General features: G+C 45.4%; 1 protein-coding gene and 1 non-coding gene across 2 annotated transcripts in view; one reads left to right on the top strand and one right to left on the bottom strand.

Annotated features, from left to right (window-relative positions):
* Positions 1–12,191: 12,191 nt before the first annotated feature.
* LOC126474667 (octopamine receptor beta-3R-like) overlaps positions 12,192–23,273 on the top strand; it is a 62,841-nt gene continuing 51,759 nt past the window's right edge. Inside the window, exon 1 of the mRNA XM_050102145.1 lies at positions 12,192–13,026. Coding sequence (XP_049958102.1) covers positions 12,210–13,026 — 817 coding nt within the window. The 5' untranslated portion in view covers positions 12,192–12,209. The remainder of the gene's footprint in view (positions 13,027–23,273) is intronic.
* Trnat-ugu (transfer RNA threonine (anticodon UGU)) lies at positions 15,333–15,407 on the bottom strand. Its single transcript has one exon. It is a non-coding gene; the product is annotated as a tRNA-Thr (tRNA).

Below are 23,273 nucleotides of genomic sequence, written 5' to 3'. Positions count from 1 at the left end.
CAAAGTAGTCACCTGCATTGCGTACAATCAGTTGCCAGCGCTGTAGAACTCGTAAGATACTCATAGCAGCCTCACTTGTGTTGATAGTTCGAGTTGATGGTCTACTACCCGACGAATCTCTGTAACAGCTCCGAAGTGAGTGCTATGAAGTTGTTCCTTCCAATTCAGAAATCAAGTTGAAGTCGTAGGGGTTTACGTCCGGCGAGTGCAGTTGGTCATGCAGCACTTCACATCCCCATCGATCGAACAAATCAGTCATAACTTGCGTCACATGCGCCGAGCATTGTTCTACAAAACTATGGGTGAGTCGTGCAGTAAGTGTCGTCGCTTCTTTCTCTAAGCAGTTCATTTTTGGAACATAAAGTGCGACCAGTTTCATTCTCTTAGCTGGTTGCAGACCTTGTTCCAAAAATGAACAGCTTAGAGAAAGAAGCGGAGACACTTACTGCAAGACCCATCCATCGTTCTTCAGGACAATGCTCGGACGCATATGGTGCAAGTTATGGCTGATTTGTTCGACCGGTGCGGCTGACAAGTGTCTGGGGCTCCTTACAGCTTAACGTTCTGTCCAAATTAACGCTAGATATTTACACTTAGTTGGCAAAAGTCATTGGATATCTGCTAATATTGTGTCGGACCTCCCTTTTCCCAGTGTGGCGTGCACTCAACAAGTCAGTGGAAGTCCTCTGCAGAAATATTGATCCATGTTGCCTCTATAGCCGTCCATAGTTGCGAAAGTGATGTCGGTGTAGGATTTTGTACACGAACTGACCTTTTGGTTATGTCCCATAAATGTTCGGTGGAATTATTGTCGGGCGATCTGAGTGGCCAAATCATTCGCTCGAATTGTCTAGAATGTTCTTCAAACCAGTCGCGAATAACTGTGTCCCGGTGACGGCGTATTGTCATCCACAAAAATTCCATCGTTGTTTGGCTGCAATTGGCATGCAAGTAGCCGAACCTAACCACTTCAGTTGGACCAGACGATCCAGTCCGTTACACGAAAAAACACAGCCCACACCGTAATGGAGCCACCACCAGTTTGCTCAGTGCCTTGTTCACAACTTGGGTCCATGGCTTCGTGAGATCTGCGCCATACTCGAACCCTACCATCATATCTCACCATCTGAAATCGGGACTCATGTGATCGGGCCACGATTTTCCAGGCGTCTAGAATGCAACTGACATGTCATGTTGTTAGCAAAGGAGCTCGCGCTGGTCGACTGCTGCTACTGCCCATTACGACAGATTTCACCGCACTGTCCTAAATGATACGTTCGTCGTACGTCCTAACGATTTCCGAAATGTTACATCTTATACTACCGCATGAAGGCAACCATTCGTGTATTTAGATAATGTTCAGTACGCGCAGTTACCGTCGCCCGCCCGCAGGACTTGAAAGAGCTTTTTCAGTTGTTAGTTGTACACACAAGCTGCCAGTCCACTGTATCTTTAGCCTTATTTACAGGCAAGACAACAATTGAAAGAAGGCAGATGAGTGGTTAATGAGGGCATTAGAGACAAACCAGTAGGACAGAGTAATATTAGACAGTAAAACTAAGTCATGCCCGTTGCAAAGGAAACATCCGTACATTTGTTTTCAGTGACTTAAGTAAAAGTTTTTCAGGATCATATCTCTTAAATTGTTTCATTGTCGGTTTCGACTTATTACGAAGTGTTCGTCCGACGATCAGTGTAAGTTAAATAGCAACTCACTTATTTAACACTCCTGTAACCTTCTATTCCAACACTGTTAGCACCTCTCAAGGACTCTTCAGTTGACGACTTATTACGTAACGATTTCAAAACATCTGATGATGACTTGATAATAAGTTGAAATCAGTAATGATACAAATTGAAAGAGCTGAGGCTGAAATCCACACATATAAAAATTAATGTACGTTCCTCATCTCCTCCTAAATCACTGGGCCGAATCCAGTCAAACTTACTACGCGTGTCACTTCCCGTCTGCAAGGAATCTCTATGGACGAAAGAATACCTACCTATCAAAGGGTGATTGTGGGGATGAATGATAAGTGTAGCCCTCACTGCACAAATACCTGGACTTTATTCGTACAGTATTTGAGAGTAAGAGCTCTTGGCGACTTCCAGCAAAATTTAAATATCACTTCAAGCCTTTTCGAGACTTTTTGTCACTGACAGCATTCACAAAATGATGAAAGGGAAACAGTATATCGCTTACTATGCTTCCTCTGTGCATGCAGTAAAACTGCTGGATCGGGCTTGACGCTTTAATGTATTATTCCCGTATTATTAACTCTATTCGCAACACATTTCGCAGAAAATGTCCACAAATGCTGCTGAATGTACCTACAAAAAAAAAAATCACTAAACAACACGTATTTCAGGAAATATGACGTCATAAACATTCACTTGCCCGAAAACGAAACTAGAGGGCGAAATTCGCTAGAGATACAGGGAAACTAGTGCACTAATTTATGTGAAATACGTAAAATATATGTTAAATACCAGTGGCATTTGGTTGTGCGGGTTAAGCAATGATTAAACAGCTCCCCTAAACCCCTGGACCTACTTCAGCAAAACTAGGTACACATACAGCTTACTAACTGGTAAGAAGTACTATGGGGGCAAGAGTGATAGCGTGTATAGATAAATATGTATGAGGAGATGGATGCAGATAGTGGAGAAAAGGCGAAGGGCAGAGTGAAGGGAGAACGAAAGTAGACATAAAGGAAGCAGAAGGAAATAGAGGGAGAGGGGGAGGAGGAAATGGAAGAGAAGGAGATTGACAGAGAGAGGGGTGAGACAGCGATGAGTAGGGAGAGAAGCGAAGAAGAGAAGGCGGCCAGAGGGAGAGGGGGGAGGAGTAAATGGAAGAGAATGAGATGGACAGACAGAGGGATGAGGAAGTGTGAGCAGAGAGAGGAGGGAGGAAGAGAAATCGGCCAGAGGGAGAGGGGGGAGGAGGAAATGGAAGAGAAGGAAATGGACAGAGAGAGGGTGAGGAAGTGATGAGTAGAGAGAGGAGGGAGGATGAGAAGGCGACCAGTGGGAGAGGGGGGAGGAGGAAATGGACGAGAAGGAAAAGGACACAGAGAGGGTGAGGAAGTGATGAGTAGAGAGAGGAAGGAGGAAGAGAAATCGGCCAGAGGGATAGGGGGAGGACGAAATGGAAGAGAAGGAGATGGACAGAGAGGGGTGATGAAGTGATGAGTAGCGAGAGGAGGGTGGAAGAGAAGGTGGTCTGAGGGGGAGGGGGGAGGAGGAAATGGAAGAGAAGGAGATTGACAGAGCGATGGGTGAGGAAGTGATGAGTAGAGAGAGGAGGGAAGGGAGGAAGAGAAGGCAGCCAGAGGGAGAGGGGGGAGGAGGAAATGGAAGAGAAGGAGATGGACAGAGGGAGGGGTGAGGAAGTGATGAGTAGAGAGAGGAGGGAGGAGGAGTAAGCGGCCAGAGGGAGAGGGGGGAGGAGGAAATGGAAGAGAAGGATATGGACAGAGAGAGGGTGAGGAAGTGATGAGTAGAGAGAGGAGGGAGGAAGAGAAATCGGCCAGAGGGGGAGGAGGAAATGGAAGAGAAGGAGATGGACAGAGAGAGGGTGAGGAAGTGATGAGTAGAGAGAGGAGGGAGGAAGAGAAATCGGCCAGAGGGGGAGGAGGAAATGGAAGAGAAGGAGATGGACAGAGTGAGGGGTGAGGAAGTGGTAAGTAGAGAGAGGAGGAAGGAAGAGAAGTCGGCCAGAGGGAGAGGGGGGGAGGAGGAAATGGAAGAGAAGGAGATGGACAGATAGAGGGGTGAGTAAGTGATGAGAAGAGGGAGGAGGAGAAGGCGGCCAGAGGAAGAGGGAGAGGAGAAAATGGAAGAGAAGGAGATGGACGGAGAGGGGTGAGGAAGTGATGAGTAGAGAGAGGAGGGAGGAAGGGTAGGCGGCCAGAGGAAGCAGGAGGAAATGTGCTAACAGAAGACTGGAATAAGTACACACCCAGGCAACGCCTGGTACTCAGCTAATATATAATACAAGTTTATACAGGACGGTCATTGTGTTCCACTAACGCAGTATGTCTCGTCTGTGTATGAAGGAGCATCTTTTGTCATGTTATTCAAGACAACTCAGTGATGTAGAATAGATACAAGAGAGCAATTTCCACAGCTTGCTGCGTCCTTTGACTTGAGTTGATTTATTCAGCCCTAATGCAAAGAGTCTTCGACAAAGTGCCATGAAAACTTGCAAAACCGTTCGACACCAATCGGAACAGTGTAAAACAATGAGGCAAGTCATGATGTCACGTGTACACGGTGACCATTATGAACATCCGTTAAGAGTTTCTGGCTTAAGGTGCGTTTACACGGGCAATAATCCACAACAATTTGTCGCCACAGTCAGCACTGCTGCGTTCATAAGCGTTCGGAACACTCTGCTGTGAATGCCGTAACTAATTCGAGGATCAAACATGATCGTAGAGAGTTTTTTAGTGAATTTGTATTCCATTTATTGCTGGTTGTCATCGCTGATGGTGGTGGTAAGTGATAAATTCTGCATAAGCAAGCAAGGGACAAAATTTGCAGGATATATGCTTTCTTCAAGCGGGAAGCATGTGCATGTTCGTACCGCAACTGTCGTTTGGAATCGCAAACTCGATATGCGCGAACCGACATCGTTCGTGGATCCGACTATAGTTGTCTTACTGCACTGGTGAATGTCGATAAAATATTAACATAAACATAAGAGCGTTAATGGATCCTACCTTAAGGAATTTCTTGAGTTCTTGAAGTAAAGGATTGCAGACGGCTTGTACCGAGAGACATCCCAACGAGGTAGTGCACGTTAAAGAGGTATGACAGACTCTTGTGTGAAGCACCACTAGCCAAAAACTGAAGTGTGACTGCCCGTCGGGTTGCCACAGGTATACAGTTTTCCATATTTGCATAGGTCACACCGAATCTCGGACGAACTGCTTTCATATGATATATTCCAAATAGCCTTCAGAATTCTGGCAGAAGTGTATATCCAACAGAAGTACACGAGTTAAATTTTCAAAAGCAGTTCGCTTACTTAAAAAACAATTCCTTTGCTAAGCACTATTTCTGTTGTCCTTGTTATTTTTTTTCTCACTTTGTGGACTGGAAGTACAGGAAAGCTACACTCACGTTCTCCAGTTGCTTTCGTACATTTCCCTGTCATAGTGTGGCTCATGTAAACACTTCTGCCTCAAAAATGTTTTGCCGCAAGCACTGCCGGGCGCCCGTGGCCGCTAGCGTCCCTGTGCATGTGGGAGAAATTCTTGGTGCCGTAGTATTGCAGGACATGTCCGAGCTATACTGTGGCAGTATCAGATTTTTGGCCGTGTAAACCTACCTTTGGGATCGTTGTCCTATGATTTTGCATTAGTAATTCACATAGTAATATGGCTCTGAGCACTATGGGACTTAACATCTGAGGTCATCAGTCCCCTAGAACTTTGAACTACTTAAACCTAACTAACCTAAGGACATCACACACATCCATGCCCGAGGCAGGATTCGAACCTGCGACCGTAACAGTCTCGCGGTTCCGGACTACAGCGCCTAGAACCGCATGGCCACCGCGGCCGGCCACATAGTAATATTTTAGGCCTATACCCAAGAGGATTGTTTGATAAATCTGGTAAATTTCCATGTAAGAATGCAGCTTTTTTGTAGTGCCTCGTTAGCAGGAATACTCTCTCTCCCGTGCGCTGTAGTCGAGTGACGTCGTGTATTTCGATGTATGTTTAGGTGTAGCGCCCCATACTACGGCGCAGTTACCTCGCATCGGACGGACTGATAATAATTGTCTGAAAATAAAAAATTAAACTTTTCAAACGAGGGAAGACTTGAACTAAGGACCTCTCGTTCCGTAGCTGCTCAGGCTAACCACGGGACCACGGTGCTCCTCGGCCCACCTTGTCCTTGATGTTGCCTATCTTTCGCATGGACTACTCAGCTTGTATACTTTGCTTATTTTCTTCAGGTCCACCCAACTTCTTCCTGTTTTCTCGATTGATCTGTGTTCAGTTTTTCAAGGCCTATCCACTGTGTCAACTTATAACTAAATCTGAGGGGGTGCGATGGGGAGGTTCCCTTGTAAGTAACTTCTCCATAATAAGTTTAAATGCTTGCTTTTAAGACACCAGGATGTAGAGTAACGGCTGAAGGCTTTCCTTAATTGAAATTACAATATCTTCTGGCTAAAGGCCATATTATGGACAATGCAAGTTAATTCTTCGGCTGAAAGACAAATTACAAAAAAATTCTTTACATAATAAATGAGAGACTGAAAGAATAAGCCTTTACACATTACAACAGAAAAACATTTTAAGAAAACCAGAAGTATCTTGTCGGCTGAAGGTCCAAGCAATTACTCAAGGATAATTAAAGACAACCTTAAGACAAACATTTACAGAACACGGCGGAACGCCGTTTCAGGAATTCAAAATAATTAAAGAGAAACCTTACAGACAGGGATATACATGTTAAAGCCACAGATTCTGAAACAAACGTGGGTGAAGGCCTAAATACGGAGCAACAAGAATTGTAAATGAAACATGGCTGAAGGCCTAATCTTAAAGTTGTTATGAAGTTCGGCTGAAGGCCGTATACTAAACATAAAACAGACAGTATTAATACATGGTTGAAGGCCTGGCACAGTAACTGCGACCAGATAAAATTATAACCACAAACAACAAACTGTGGTGTTCAGAAGTGTTCCAAGGGTCGGCCTGGGGAGAAAACTCTAACCACAGTTTAGGTGAGACAGGCAGCCAAACGTAACATAAGCAATCGGGTTGCAGCACAACCTACGGACGGCTGGCGAACCAACCAACCGCCTAATCAATTCCCTTCCACCCGACTAAGAGCACGACAACCAAAGGTACCAGCGAAGACGAGAATCGCAGCAGGATTACGTCCTAATAATTGGCGTATAAACACAGTCAAGGCAGAATAAACACTCAAAGAGAAAAAGAGAACAACACCAAGCTGTCGAACTTCACGCCGTGCCAGAAAGCATCAACACGGCGAGGAAAACACACTGCTGCAAGCTACGCTAACGACCAGGGCCGGTACCGCAACGTTAACGGCCACAAGGCAGGAGATACCGCCGGTGCACTTCACTAATACATTATAATTTCAAAGGTTAAACACCATACAGGAAGACGGCTGCAAAATTTTGCCGACTCCATCACCTTGCTGCTTGCGCTGACAGCCCAGGATGCAACAACCAGCAATTAACGAAGAGATGTGACAACGGCTGAGCTTTCATGACAGGTTCACTGATTACTCAACTCCAGTATGCAGGTGTGGTGGGCGACGAACTTAGCAGTTCTCGCAGCTAGTGCCACACAACTCCGACCACGCGTGCCCCGGTCTGATTACACGCCACAGAGACTTCCTCGCTGCTCCGCTTAACCGACCAACTGCCACACACACTATGACACGGAAATACACTCCTGGAAATGGAAAAAAGAACACATTGACACCGGTGTGTCAGACCCACCATACTTGCTCCGGACTCTGCGAGAGGGCTGTACAAGCAATGATCACACGCACGGCACAGCGGACACACCAGGAACCGCGGTGTTGGCCGTCGAATGGCGCTAGCTGCGCAGCATTTGTGCACTGCCGCCGTCAGTGTCAGCCAGTTTGCCGTGGCATACGGAGCTCCATCGCAGTCTTTAACACTGGTAGCATGCCGCGACAGCGTGGACGTGAACCGTATGTGCAGTTGACGGACTTTGAGCGAGGGCGTATAGTGGGCATGCGGGAGGCCGGGTGGACGTACCGCCGAATTGCTCAACACGTGGGGCGTGAGGTATCCACAGTACATCGATGTTGTCGCCAGTGGTCGGCGGAAGGTGCACGTGCCCGTCGACCTGGGACCGGACCGCAGCGACGCACGGATGCACGCCAAGACCGTAGGATCCTACGCAGTGCCGTAGGGGACCGCACCGCCACTTCCCAGCAAATTAGGGACACTGTTGCTCCTGGGGTATCGGCGAGGACCATTCGCAACCGTCTCCATGAAGCTGGGCTACGGTCCCGCACACCGTTAGGCCGTCTTCCGCTCACGCCCCAACATCGTGCAGCCCGCCTCCAGTGGTGTCGCGACAGGCGTGAATGGAGGGACGAATGGAGACGTGTCGTCTTCAGCGATGAGAGTCGCTTCTGCCTTGGTGCCAATGATGGTCGTATGCGTGTTTGGCGCCGTGCAGGTGAGCGCCACAATCAGGACTGCATACGACCGAGGCACACAGGGCCAACACCCGGCATCATGGTGTGGGGAGCGATCTCCTACACTGGCCGTACACCACTGGTGATCGTCGAGGGGACACTGAATAGTGCACGGTACATCCAAACCGTCATCGAACCCATCGTTGTACCTAGACCGGCAAGGGAACTTGCTGTTCCAACAGGACAATGCACGTCCGCATGTATCCCGTGCCACCGAACGTGCTCTAGAAGGTGTAAGTCAACTACCCTGGCCAGCAAGTTCTCCGGATCTGTCCCCCATTGAGCATGTTTGGGACTGGATGAAGCGTCGTCTCACGCGGTCTGCACGTCCAGCACGAACGCTGGTCCAACTGAGGCGCCAGGTGGAAATGGCATGGCAAGCCGTTCCACAGGACTACATCCAGCATCTCTACGATCGTCTCCATGGGAGAATAGCAGCCTACATTGCTACGAAAGGTGGATATACACTGTACTAGTGCCGACATTGTGCATGCTCTGTTGCCTGTGTCTATGTGCCTGTGGTTCTGTCAGTGTGATCATGTGGTGTATCTGACCCCAGGAATGTGTCAATAAATTTTCCCCTTCCTGGGACAATGAATTCACGGTGTTCTTATTTCAATTTCCAGGAGTGTATAATTGCCACACCAAAGAAGCTAACATCAGTACTAGTATCGATGAACGCTGCTGCTGCCACTGACAGAGACAAGTGAGCAACTCGTTCAGATAATAACTGAGGGAGGGATAAGACGCCACTCGATGGTGACAAAATGCCCAAAAGGAAACACGGCAATGACGCGACCCGACCACGGCTCACAATGTCTTTTTTTCGTCTAAAAAGGTTTAAGAGTTTTCCAGTTAAAAATTTCGCAGGTACTACTTTTCAGCACGCCCTCCTGTAATAAAATTAATTTTACAGCCAACGAAAACAATTCGTAATTCAACAACGGTCTGGCCCTTTGCGTGAACATTCGTCAGTTGTTCAGCACTGGACGACAGCGATAGCTTCCAAGCGTTTCCGACACTTTTTTACAATCCCACACTATCAGATGCGATCCGATCATAGACAGCGCCTGGTCACGTCTGACATGCTTGCTTAGCTTCAGCAGTACTTTCAGTTTACATCCTGTTAATCTTACGCGGCTTTTACACGATCGACTTTCTTGTCTCAGTTGAGTACTGGAGACAACAACTCTACTGCAACGCCCCTGGCGTTTGACTACTGTTATGTCCCTCGTCCGCCCCGATTGGTCTTTTCGTTTATACGACAGCGCTAAAATTCCGTTTGCTGTGGGAGCTGTCTGCTGTGCAGTTTGGAACGTCAGTGGTGAAAATGACGTTATGAGGACGACTCTTTTCAACAAAAAATCGAAATATGGTAACAAAATGTGGAACAAGTAATGATAATAGAGATTATTAATGACCAAAGCTAACTTCATAATGGATATTCTTGTCAATGGTCGTATGGTAAATTCTCGACATTCCTGAGAATTGAAAGAACAAAAAAAAATTGTCCTTCAAATGTCATGTAAATTTATTTGGTAGAGAGGCTACATACTGCAAACACACGAAAGAATTATTAATTTCAATTTTAATAATGAACAGCCTCAGTTGCACCATTTACCTAGAAATTTACCTAGGTTTCAGTCGGGATAACCCAACCTTCTTCAAAATAACAGTATCTATCATTTGTCCATAGTGAACATCGTCAAGCTAAAACTATAAATCCATAAATTATTATCAGAATGTAAAACTTATCTGGCATTGCCTCGGCCCCCCTTCGCGACCGCGATGCGGCAGCCACGAGTGGTGTACTGGAACTGAAAAACGTGATGCACCACGAAGGAATCATCGTTTCTGAGTTCGAAGCATGACTCATCCTTATCGCGGAAGACGTTTCTGCTCCTCAAGTCAGTTGGATTCCAGGCCAAAACCGTGTCTGGGGACACTGTATAGCGTGTCGTACGACCCGATAGCTGATAGAGACGGTCTGTGGTGCCATTTCTTTTAATAGCAGGGCCCCTTTGGTTGTCATCCACAACATTGTAACAACACACAGCGGTACGGTACGTCGACGATAATCTGCCGTCCGTTTTCTTGCCCTTGAAGGCAAACTATCCTGGGCAATATCTGCCCGCATACGGGGAGAGTTTCTGCTGCGTATTCGTGGTTGCCAAACCCTACCTGGACCAGCAAGGGCACCGATCTCTCCCCAGTTGCAGGCGTTTGGAGCATTATGGGCCAATCCGACCAACCAGGTCGGGACTTTGTAATAATTAGACAGAATATGGCGAGATATCCCTAAAGAGGACATCTTACAACACTATCAATTAATGACGAGCCGAATAACTACTCTCGTAAGAGCCAAATGTGGATTAACGCCTTATTTTTGATTTTCTGAAGCTCTTTCTCTGGAATAAATGATCCAGTTTTTCTGAAATTCCAGTCAGCTGTTTGTCAGTTCATGTACATGATAACTCCAATATCTGTCCCACTCAGATGATTCCTTTGTGGTGGGTTGTTTTCTTTTCTTGAGGGTCTTACAGTGTATAACCAGCAAAACTAGATTCATTAGCATAAACGTAGTAAAATTTACGGAGGCCATAATAGTTAAAACGAGCACTCACTCAGACGATCTGACCGCGATTCCTCTCTGTTTCAGATCCACCGTAGCGGACTCGATCTTCTGGATAGGCGACAGAAGGTGCCCTGCAAAACCGACGGCGAGTGGGGCATCGCGGTGAATGAGTAACGAAGCTGCCAGACAAGAGAGCAAATTAGGCGGACGCAAGAGCGGCTCGTAATTCGTCGGAAAATTAACGGAAGTGAACGCTACGCGCGGCGCCGGGCGGCGAAAATGAAATTACGGGGCAGAGACAGCACGCCTCGGTGCGCGGGCCCCGCCTCCAAAGCTGCGACCGCCGCCCTCATACCTGCCCCCTACAGCTGCTGCGGGACAGCCCGCTGAATGCGAGGTGGCAGGGCGACAAAATGGTGAGCAGCGGAGAGACCGGCACGTCGGCCGTCGAAACGTCGCCAATGGGAAGCACACTAGAGGAGCTCTGTGGCGTCTTGGACAAGACGTAATGTAAACGAGACGAATACACGAGAATTTTACGTGTTGGCTCGTGACAAAGAATGGCATCATACTGAAAATGGTAATGAAGCATAGAATCTCATGGGGAAAATGATGTGTCATACTGGCAAAGAAGCAAAATTAGGCTGCAGTAAATGTTAAATCGTTTTCTTAAAGTGGAAGCGAGTGTTTCAGACGGGTGCTAAAATGGCTAAAATGTCCCGTAGCAGTATTTAGGGATTGAAGCAAAAAAAGACTTTTCCAGAGCTATTATGGCGTACAAAAAATGGATAAAACTGTATTAATCGATAGCGTACGATCACTAAGCAGCCAGTCTGGAACAATGAATCGAATGTCCTAGGTGATAGTGAAGGGAATCAGTAGCTAACGAATAGGGAAAGCACGATATCGGCACGGTACTATATCTGCAGAGCTGAACGTTAGGTCGGATTAGCCCAGTTGCAAGCTGCATTAGCTGAGCTAGGGAAGCATTCGGAAGCGAGAGGCGGCCTGCCGTAGCCATAGACGCAGCTGCACACAGCCTGCAGCCGCCAGCCGGGCCCCAAGCCGAAGGCGCGGTCCCCGGGAGGCGGGGGGCGGCTAGCTGTCCGCAGTCGCGCTTCCAGACAGCACCAGCGGTGCCGGCGCGATGCTGAGCGGAATGGCCGCCCCCAGCGAGCCTCCCGTCTTCGCCGCGCCGCCCCCGGTGCGGCCGCCTCCGCCGCCCCCGCCACCGCTGCCGCCCGGCAGACCCACGGCCGCGTGGGCCGCCGCCGCCGCCGCAGCCGCCGCCTCCGTCCCGGCAGCAGCTCCGCACAACGACTCCGCCGCCGCCGCCTCCTCGGCAGTGGCTTCGCCCTGGAGCCCCGAGGTGGCCCCCGCGCTGATCGCCGTCAAAGCGCTCATCATGGGCAGCATCATAGTGGCCGCGGTGCTCGGCAACGCGCTTGTCATCATCAGCGTGATACGCCACCGCAAGCTGCGCATCATCACCAACTACTACGTCGTCTCGCTGGCGCTGGCCGACCTACTGGTCGCACTGTGCGCCATGACTTTCAACGCCAGCGTTGAGCTCACGGGCGGCACCTGGCTCTTCGGCTACTTCATGTGCGACGTGTGGAACTCGCTCGACGTCTACTTCTCGACGGCGTCGATCCTCCACCTGTGCTGCATCAGCGTGGATCGCTACTACGCCATCGTGCGCCCGCTCGAGTACCCGGTCACGATGACGCAGCGCACCGTCGGCCTGATGCTGGCCAACGTGTGGCTGCTGCCGGCGCTCATCTCCTTCACGCCCATCTTCCTCGGCTGGTACACCACCCCGGAGCACCAGGACTTCCGCCGGTCCAACCCGGAAGTGTGCATCTTCGTGGTGAACCGCGCCTACGCCATAATCTCCTCCAGCGTGTCGTTCTGGGTGCCCGCGGTGGTGATGGTGACCATGTACTACCGCATCTACAAGGAAGCGGTGCGGCAGCGCAAGGCGTTGTCGCGCACCTCTAGCAACATCCTGCTGAACAGCATCCACGCGCACCGCACCAGCCACCGCAGCCGCGCCGCCGCCATCGCCGCCGCCGCTGCAGCCACGACGGACCCAGCTCAGCAGCAACAGCAGCAGCAGCACCTACTGCACCCCAGCGACGGAGACGTCCAGCCGCCCAGTAGCAGGCAGTCCTCTGCTGGCTCGCAGAAAGCGCTCGCACCTGCCGAGATCAACCTTAACGGTGAGTACCAGCCTCTCACTGTATCCACCAGTTCAGATCATGCTAATGTTAGTACAAATGTAATAAAACGTATTAGTCCAGTCGTACACGTCGTCCGCATATACACTGTGGTCAGAAAATGTCTGAAACGCTTGTAGGGATGTTGCTGGGCAGGTTGTACTGAGATATGAATGTTACAAAAAAAATTCTATACCTTGCGCCGTTTCAGAGTTATTTAGCATTGAATTTAGCCAATCAGATCGTCGCGCGCGTAAATTCAAGTTTCAGCTAACGAGACAAAGCACTCGTTGGGCAACACCGCCCCTGGCAGGCCGCTTGAATGCGAGCGCGCGACGCCCCGATTGGCTAACTTCAATGCTAAATAACTCGGAAACGGAGCAACGTATCGAATTTCTTTCTTAACATTTATGTCTCAGTACAACCTACCCTGTAACGTCCCTACAAGCATCTCACACATCTTCTGACCACCCTGTATATCGATGTGACTCTTACCGTCCCACTGATAAGTTACTTCCTCAGTTGTGCTTTGGATCATAACCTGTCCAATGAACTTGCCATGGAGATCGTACATCCAACTCCCACAACTTGTTTGAGTGTGGTACCAAGAAGTGCTTTTTGTGCCTCACAGGTTGCCTCAAGGGCAATTATTGATAGTTACCACACTGTAAACAGATTTTTAGTGACTAATTTTACTTGATATTGTTGTTAAATACTGTATTTTCCATACATTTTAAGATGCGCTCTTCCAACGATAGAGGCCCGTGTAAATTCAATGATGTTAAAATTTTCATAAACTTCTCTCTGTTTTAGCTGATTAGCTCGAAGCTAGGATGTGGTAGGAAACCAAGTGATAAATATGGTGCATAAAGAAAGAGAAGGGGACTGTAAAATGAAATCTGTTGAAAGGATCATAATTGTAGTGTACAACGGTCGTAACTGCTTCTACTTTTCTTAAATAGTTTCTTGCTGCTGCTGCAGGTCGTTTCCAGTCCCCTTCTAGAGTGGCCTATAAGCAAACAAACATCTGTCTCTTGACTACATTTCGTCAGCTGGTTTTACCAAGGTTGCGGATGCAAAACACAAATACCACACACAGAATGAGTACATATAAATTATACACAAAAGCAAATAAACTGTATACTAATATTTAAGAGTAAGTATTGCTGTGATAATAAATGTCCATGGGAATGTGGGTAGGCAGTATTTCAAAGTATTAATAAAGAAACAAATCAGTCTACCTCCAATAATTTAGTGAAAAATCGTTCTTTACAGTTCAGTTTTGCAATATCTGCTGGGTAGTAATGTATTAAACCTTGTGTCTTCCATGTAAATCACAGTGTCAACATACTTTGTTACACAAAAAACTATAAGCCCTTGTATTGAACTGTACATTTACAGCACATATGCTGAGGTACTGCTAGAGAATTATAAAGGAGTTATGTAGAAAACTGACATGAACCCGAGTGGCACACTTGAAATGTTTATACTCTGGAATTTTGTGTTGACTAATGCCAGTTAACATCTAACGGTGTGATTGCACAGATGTGTTTTCAGCTGCTCCCTACCTGGGGCGACTGCTGCGATATCCTCGGTGCCGACGTTTCGTTGTCTCGTTGATCGATGGTCAGGGGCAAATACGGCGATGCTAAATTCCATAAATCATGTAAAGTGACTCCGAAGAGTCACACTGTAAAAACAATTTAAAAAAAGGAAAGCCATTTTCACCGCTCCAACATAAAACGAGACAAGATGCAACCGACCGCTGATCACACAAAACACCACTCAATATTAAACTTGGACAGCTGACTAACATACTCACCGTTATACAGCTCACCCTTGTTATTCGTACTTGCAAGAGTCAAACAGCATTTGTCGCTCGGCCCGTAGATACAGTAGTATTTATGATTGCATCTAACGACACAACACTGTTTACTACAAAATAAAAAAAAACACAATAATTCATTCTATCCGTCTCGGTGGCATAACAAAACTCAGAGTCTCTTTTTGAATGTAAATTACACTCACATATCTGGTTCTGTATGTTCTGGGATGATTTGTGACATGGCTGAATTATTCTGGTTTACCATCGGCGATTTCTGGCACGTTCAGAGGCTCTAGTATGTTAAAAGTGTGTTGGCGATTAATCTTTCCCAATCTCCTCACTCTTCCAAATCTTTAACTTCTTCCTCCTCTATACTTATATGGATTGATGACCTGCAGCCGTCTAGAATTAAATTAGAATTGTATTAATACCTTCAGCTGCTAACGGGCGTTGATATATATCAATGGGAACAAGTGAAAACGTGTGCCCCGACCGGGACTCGAACCCGGGATCTCCTGCTTACAGGGCAGACGCTCTATCCATCTGAGCCACCGAGGGCACAGAGCATAGTACGACTGCAGGGACTATGTCGCACACGCCTCCCGCGAGACCCACATTCTCACCTTGTATGTCCACACACTACATTCGTAGTGTCCCACCCCAACACACTCATTACTCGTGGAAGACATTCTTACCAAGTCCCGTAAGAGTTAGGGGAATATATGTGCTTCCGCACAGAAGAAGAAGGTCATGGCCGGTGTTGCCAGAACTATATACTTATATGGATATGGCGTCTGTTCTTTCGGACCATGCAGACATACGGACCCTCCCATTAAGGTGGCGTAAGGTCATCCTACTGATTGGAAATTATGTTCCAAAAATAAAGTTTTGTGATGGCCGGGGTGGCCGAATGGTTCTAGGCGCTACAGTCTGGAACCGCCGACCGCTACGGTCGCAGGTTCGAATCCTGCCCCGGGCATGGATGTGTGTGATGTCCTTAGGTTAGTTAGGTTTAAGTAGTTCTAAGTTCTAGGGGACTGCTGACCTTAGAAGATAAGTCCCATAATGAAATTTAAAAAAAAGTTTTGTAGCCAAAAAAGTGTTGAATAATAATAAGATCTATTGGAATCCTTAATAAAACCAACACGCTTTCAGAAAAAAACATGTGTTGCATTACTTGTCGAAGGCCCCTCGAATTACTGCACACGTAGGAAATACTGCCACTTCTAACGCCACCTTCAGAAAATGCGTGAGCGTGCACAGCTCTTCTTCCACATACAAAGTGTTTCAAAGTCTTTGTATCAGACATCTAGGATGGTAGATCACGACACGACGAACGACATCTGTTAGAGACAAAATGTTCGCTGTCGCTTCCTAGCAACGCTAGGGAGCTTTTTATCAGACTGCCCGACACTGTGGCAACGAGATTTAACTGAACTACGTCTACTAACCAGGTGTGCTTAATCTTCAAACTACCTTCCCTAGTAAATCGATAGGATGACTTTGAACAAGAAAACATTAATAACGCATTAATAACGCGTGTGTCTCAACAGAAACATATGTTTCAAATTCAGATCAGAAACTTAATTTTGAATGATCTTCCCCTGATCACGAGGAGCAGATGACTGGATTATAGGACACTTCACACGCACGTCGCAGAGTGTCTACTCCCTGCCGCCTCTCAGGGACAGAACCACACATGAAAGCAGGGATGGGAAGCATCAGCGACCATTTTGTCTCTATTACAAGTTGTTCCCCATGTCGTGATATAAACATCCCTAGACGCTTGACACAAACACTTTGAAACACCATGCATTTACTCTCAAGCTTTAACCTTTATAAGCAGTCTTTCTGAATTAAGTTCCGTGGGATGGTTAGCACATCTCAGTATCAATTTGGAATGTGTCATTTATTTTCAGTTTGTAATTAAGTTATGATATACTAGGTGGCATGTTGTTTGCAGCCCCTTCTCCTATAACAAAAGCTTTTTCCATTGAGCTTCCTTTCATATTTCCGATAAAAGCGCAGGTCAATCTCTTATTGGTTCCAGCATACATCAGACAAGATCACCTACACTCTGTTCATATTTGACATATTTCTTATAATAATTTGCGATTAATTCCGAGCAATAGAGACAATGTTACCTTCCGGAGGTCAATACGTACTTGAAAATCTAGACATAAAAGTGACTAGCGAGTCGCTAACGAAAAAGAAGAGGTTCACCACGAAGAAATTGTCTGAATGGGATTCAAATCTGTAGATGTGATGTACATGTAGAGACAAGCAAATGGCTACTATTTCAAAAAGACTAGATGATTTATTCAAGAAAAAGAGCTCCACAGATTGTGAAGGTTAATAATGCGTTGGGCCACTTCTGTTTATTATTCACTATTGGCCGGTTTCGGCTTTGATGCCATGATCAAGTGATAGCTGCAAGGAACGGGCACCAGTTACACACAATGTTATCATCTTTGTACGTAACGTTTTCAACGTTTAACTTTGGAACCTGCATAAGTACTGACAGTTCCTTACAACTACTATTTGATATGGATGATAGCCGAAATCGGCAGATAGTGGATAATATATAGGAATTAGAGTATATTTGCGCAAGTTTTGTCATTTCAGAAAATAAATTTGTTTGTAGTAGTTCACTGTAAACAGACACACAATATGAATCTTTTATTGTGTTCATTGTGCAGCAATAACTGCTTTTGCCGTAATTAAGATAATCAAGAACGTAAATTGTCTCCAGTCAGTTGTTTTATGGTGTATGTTCATTTTTGAAAAGCCGTATTATTAGTACAAAGTATTAATCATAGCGTATTCTGCTGCATGTGCTAGTGTCTCCGTTCTAAAATCCCTCCGAATTAATGTCCGAAGTTCATTAGCGGTGTACCGCGACTGACGGAGTACGCGTCTGACGGATAACTAAGTTAGATTAGCGCTAATATCTCCATTTCATTCGATAACACTTTTGACGCTATTTATTCTCACCTCTTAGCACTGCACAGCTTCTTCCGACCAAGATATTAATGTTCTACGAAATTACCTGTGTATTTTTAAACCGGGATAGCTCTTGAAGTTTCTGCTGAATTAATTATTTCCTTAAACGAGAAATTACTGTTTAAATCTTTTAATGGGCTAAATAGATTTAGTGAAGCTCAATAGCTGCTGGTAGTGATTATTCATATAAAGTCTTGATATTGCTGACACTCTACCATTGTTTAGTACAGGATACCCTTAGTATACTCTCACCGAAATCAGATCTGGGAAATTACTGCTCATCATGTATCCAGCTCCTACACCAGTATGCATCGACTGGCTCCTGGTGCCTCTATTTCCGACCATCCTCAAAGATAGGAACAACACTTTCGGCCACATAACAACCGGTTAAATTCTTTTCGCCGCGATCTACATGGCGTTTCACCTCCCTATGAGCCGCAACCATGAAGACCCGAAGCAGGTAATCACAAAACTTCACCGAAAACCACTATTGTCAGGTAAGTACTTTTCATCAAACGTCCACCGGGTTCACAACGCCTTAAACAGCCAATCGACAAACCGTCACAATTCTTAAGAGGGTCTTCTTTTTCTTCATGACGTCGAGAATATATTCTTGTTTCGGATTTTGGAGAGTAACACGATCATGGAATGGAATGTCACAGCCTCCCAGCGTATCGATTTTTTGCTTCCCACGGTAACTGAAGTACAATAATTTAATCTTCAATGGTGGACAACGGTGTCACATTATTGTTCTGTAATGTACGCTTAACGTTCACGCATCTTTGTCAGTGTTTGGATTTAGTTTTCTCCTGCTATGTCCACAGCAAACTCTTTAAAATACGTATGAGTGCATGTAACTTCCGTTAAACCAATCGAACGTAGTACGAATGTGGTGCCTACGATCGTGCACCATCCTTATTAATTCACTTCGGGCCTTAACTCGTGCTAAAATAACATTTAGTCAGTGCTACTTTGTTTATGAACCACGTCAAACACAGCAAATTCGCGCGACTGTCTACAGACGTTTGATCTGAAAAGACTAAAAATGTCGCTTCACAGTTATCTTCCCTGGTGTCAATACGTACGATGGCGATTAGTATTCATTTTTAACAAACATACGTCACCTATATCTACATCTACGTGGATTCTCTGTAAATCACATTTAAGTGGCTGGTAGAGGGTTCATCGAACCACCTTCACAATTCTCCATTATTCCATTCTTGTGTGGCGCACGGAAAGAATGAAAACCTATATGTTTCCGTACGAGCTCTGATATCCCTTATTTTATCGTGGTGATCGTTCCTCACTATGTAGGTCCGCGTCAACAAAATATTTTCGCATTCGGAGAAGAAAGTTGATGACTGTAATTTCGTGATAATGATGTCCACCCCATATCCTGTATCATGTCAGTGACATTCCTTCCCCTATTTCGCGATAGTACTAAAAGTGCTGCCTTTCTCTGAACTTTTTCTATGTATTCCGTCAATCCTATCTGTTAAGGGTCCCACACTGTGTATTCTAAAAGAGGACGGACAAGCATAGTGTAGGCAGTCCCCTTAGTTGATCTGTTACATTTTCTAAGTGTCCTGCCAGTAAAAAGCAATCTTTGTTTCGCCCTTCCCACAATCTTTTCTATGTGTTCCCTCCAATTTAAGTTGTTCGTAATCTTAATTCCCAGGTATTTAGTTGAATGTACGCCTTTAGGTTTGACTGAATTATCGTATAACCAAATTATAAGGGATTCCTTCTAGCACTCATGTGGATGACCTCACACTTTTCGTTATTTTGGATCAATTTCCAATACAGATATCTTTTCTAAATCGTTTTGCAATTTGTTTTGATCTTCTGATGACTTAAGCATTCGATAAACGACAGCGTCATCTGCAAACAACCCAAGACGGCTGCTTAGATTGTCTCCCAAATCGTTTATATAATTAAGGAACAGCAAAGGGTCTATAATACTTCCTTGGGGAACGCCAGAAATCACTTCTGTGTTGCTCGATGACTCTCCGTCAGTTACTGTGACCACTATGATAGGAAATCACGAATCCAGTCTCGTCTCGTAACTGAAACGATATTCCATAAGCACGCAATTACTCTTCAAGCCACTTGTGTGGTACAGTGTCAAAGACCTTCCGGAAGTCCAGAAATACCGAATCAGTTTGCAATCCCTTGTCAACATTACTCAACACTTTATGAGAGTAAGGAGCTAGTTGTGTGTGACAAGAAGCAACCATCCTATTCCTCAAGCATCGTGAAACTAATATTGGGGTAGATTGAATGAGATGTGCTAAAAAGTCATTCAAATTCTTACTGCCAAGAGGCTAAATAACAAAAGTATCGTCTACTTATCCAAAAAAAAACTCGCATGTCTCATGGCCCCCGAATCTAAGGCATGTCACTCCAAGTCTTCCGTAAACTATTAGTCAGCAATAGGCGACAAAGGGAAACTCCATCTGTCTGCTCATAGTCATACAATAAAAAGTAAGTGGATGTCAACACGAACAGGCTCGTTAATTCGACACCAAATCTAACCTCAGTTAAATGCGACAAATCAGACACAGAAACGAAAGTGAATAGAGGGACCACATCAAAAATTGATAGAATGTCAGAGTCGGTCAAACGCATTGCCTCTAATTCTAACGCCTTGTGAGAAATGCGCGGAGATCTTAATGTGATGCACACACAGACCTACTAATAGGCTAAACAGTGTAGCAAGGTATTTTGCTACACGATATATTGGAGCATCAATGTTACTGACAATCGCAAGGAGAGGAACCCCGTCCTTGGGGAGCTTCGGAAGGCTATATAAACTAGCGGGAAGAGAACAATAAGAATTAAGATTCTTCATAGTCTCGTACGACAAGCAGTTTTTCTTCAGGACGCTTTTAGTCTTTCATAATAAACGAATTTCTCTCAACAGTTTCTGTCGGGTCAGCATCGACCTTGTGATAAGCTGAATCAGATAGTGAACACTGAACATTCTGAACGTAATTCTACTTGTCCACGGGCAAAATAACAATATCCAGATCAGCCGTTAGTGAACGTAAAGCAGCCCTCTCTGCCACTATGATATTACAAGCGTCCCGCATATCCTCTTCCGCAGCTTCAGGCGATATTTTTAAAAACAGCATATTCAACAGAACTAATAAAATCAACTACTGGTGAAAGCTTGGGCGTCTGTTCAAAGTATAAACCTTTCCCTAGCATGGATAAAGCTGCATTGTCAAAAGATTTCCCAGCGAGATGTATCACTGATCGTCGAAATATGATACGAGGATTACCCTCCTACACAAGGAGAAGTTTCAGAGTGAAATTTCCAGTCACACTGAGACCGTGCACCACGGTCCATCTAACCAGAAGACAATGTCGACAAGGTTTGAAGCAATCTGTAATTGAAGCCGAAACAATTATCTGGAAACAAAATCTAAATGTCGACAAGTATAATTGAGCCTTTCAGGAACAAGAAATAGACCAATGCGTTGCTTGGTGCGATTGGCCGCTGGAGAACTAATATGATGCGCAGCTTTGGCAAACGCTGGAACAGTATTTTGATCAGGACACATCAGAAAAAACGACAACGCACATTGCAGTCTCACTCTATTGCAGTCTCTCTCTATTATTGCGCAGTTTATCCAACCTCCGCAAGCAACGATAGATTTGGTCTTCGTAGAGGTAAACAATGGGAAACTTGAATTCTTCCCGGCGTATAACTTACTATAATACAGCTGGGTGCCGCGCGGGATTAGCCTAGCGGTCTATGGTGCTACAGTCATGGACTGTGAGGCTGGTCCCGGCGGAGGTTCGAGTCCTCCCTCGGGCATGGGTGTGTGTGTTTGTCCTTAGGATAATTTAGGTTAAGTAGTGTGTAAGCTTAGGGACTGATGACCTTAGCAGTTAAGTCCCATAAGATTTCAAACACATTTGAACATTTTGAACAGCTGGGTGACTTCGTCAACAACCGCGTACATTACGACAGACGCACACGATGTCATTTTCAAGCCAAAACTGCAGCAACTAAGCGTTGAGCAAGGGAATTTGAAACCTTGGTTTGCAGAGCAGTTCCGGAAAGTAACAAACACCGATGCTGCAACAACACGAAGATTCTGGTTAAGCAATGCCGGCTATTGGGAGAGCGTTATTAAGGAAACAGTTAAAATTTAATTAGCAAGTGATCTTATAAATAGAGACGGAGGTTTTTGCTCTCTACCTTCTCAAAAATCAGAGGGACCGAGTTAATGCTTCCTTACCCGTTGATTATTAATTTTCACTATTGATAACTTCTGACATCGGCCGGCGTTGGCTGTGTGTTGGAGCTAGTGTTCACGGTGTGCGTTATGTGTGTTGTCTTTCCGAAATGGCTCTACAAACCGAGGTTTTAAATTCCCTTGCAACACGCGTACTTACTGAAATTTTTCCTTGAAAATGACAGGATGTGCACCTATACATTTCTGTAAGTTATCTGAACATTGCCTACATCGTGAAAAACTCAGACATAATCTTTTATCATAGTTAACATCTCTTATAATAGTTCAAGCTACAGTTTAGTTTTAGGTCTCAGCTCAACAGTGCATTCAATTACATTTGATAATTTACCTCTTCGATGTCTTGTTATTCAACACTGGGTTACATTACTGTGTAAATTCTATTTGTTATGATGTAATAAAATACTTCGGTAGGAAATCCGTATAATGATGCTGCAATACTTGTTGCCAAAGACATTGGTAAACAGACGGCAACATTTATTTCTGAAATTATTTTATGTAATTGATGCAATACACATTCAGTCAATATAATAACGTGACGATTTATAATGGAAACAAGCCCCTGATAATCTAAAAATTTATTTTTGGAGAATTGAAGAGTCACCCCAAATATTAATCGTTGTGGCTCCCGTAGAAATAGGGTACCTCTACAGTAATTGACTACGTGACTCTAATCTGACACATGTAATAACCGTTCTTCTAACGATCTAGCTCCGTCTGCCGCCATCAGCAGCCATGATGGTGGTGCAAGCCTTAAGCTGGTCCGAGTTAAGGGCCAAATAATAAAAAAAATTAAAAAAAATTTTAAAAAATCTGGAAATACAATGGAGAAAGTGTGGTGTCACCGCCAGACACCACACTTGCTAGGTGGTAGCTTTAAATCGGCCGCGGTCCATTAGTACATGTCGGACCCGTGTGTCGCCACTGTCAGTGATCGCAGAACGAGCGCCACCACACGGCAGGTCTAGAGAAACTTACTAGCACTCGCCCTAGTTGTACGGACGACTTAGCTAGCGATGCAACACTGACGAAGCCTCGTTTATTTGCAGAGAAGATAGTTAGAATAGCCTTCAGCTAAGTCAATGGCCACGACCTAGCAAGGCGCCTTAGCAATTGATAGTTATCGTATGAAGCATATCTCATCCAGAACGATGTAT

Source organism: Schistocerca serialis, chromosome 4, assembly GCF_023864345.2.
Source record: "Schistocerca serialis cubense isolate TAMUIC-IGC-003099 chromosome 4, iqSchSeri2.2, whole genome shotgun sequence".
NCBI classification, from domain to species: domain Eukaryota; kingdom Metazoa; phylum Arthropoda; class Insecta; order Orthoptera; family Acrididae; genus Schistocerca; species Schistocerca serialis.
This window is presented reverse-complemented; position numbering and strand designations above follow the sequence as displayed.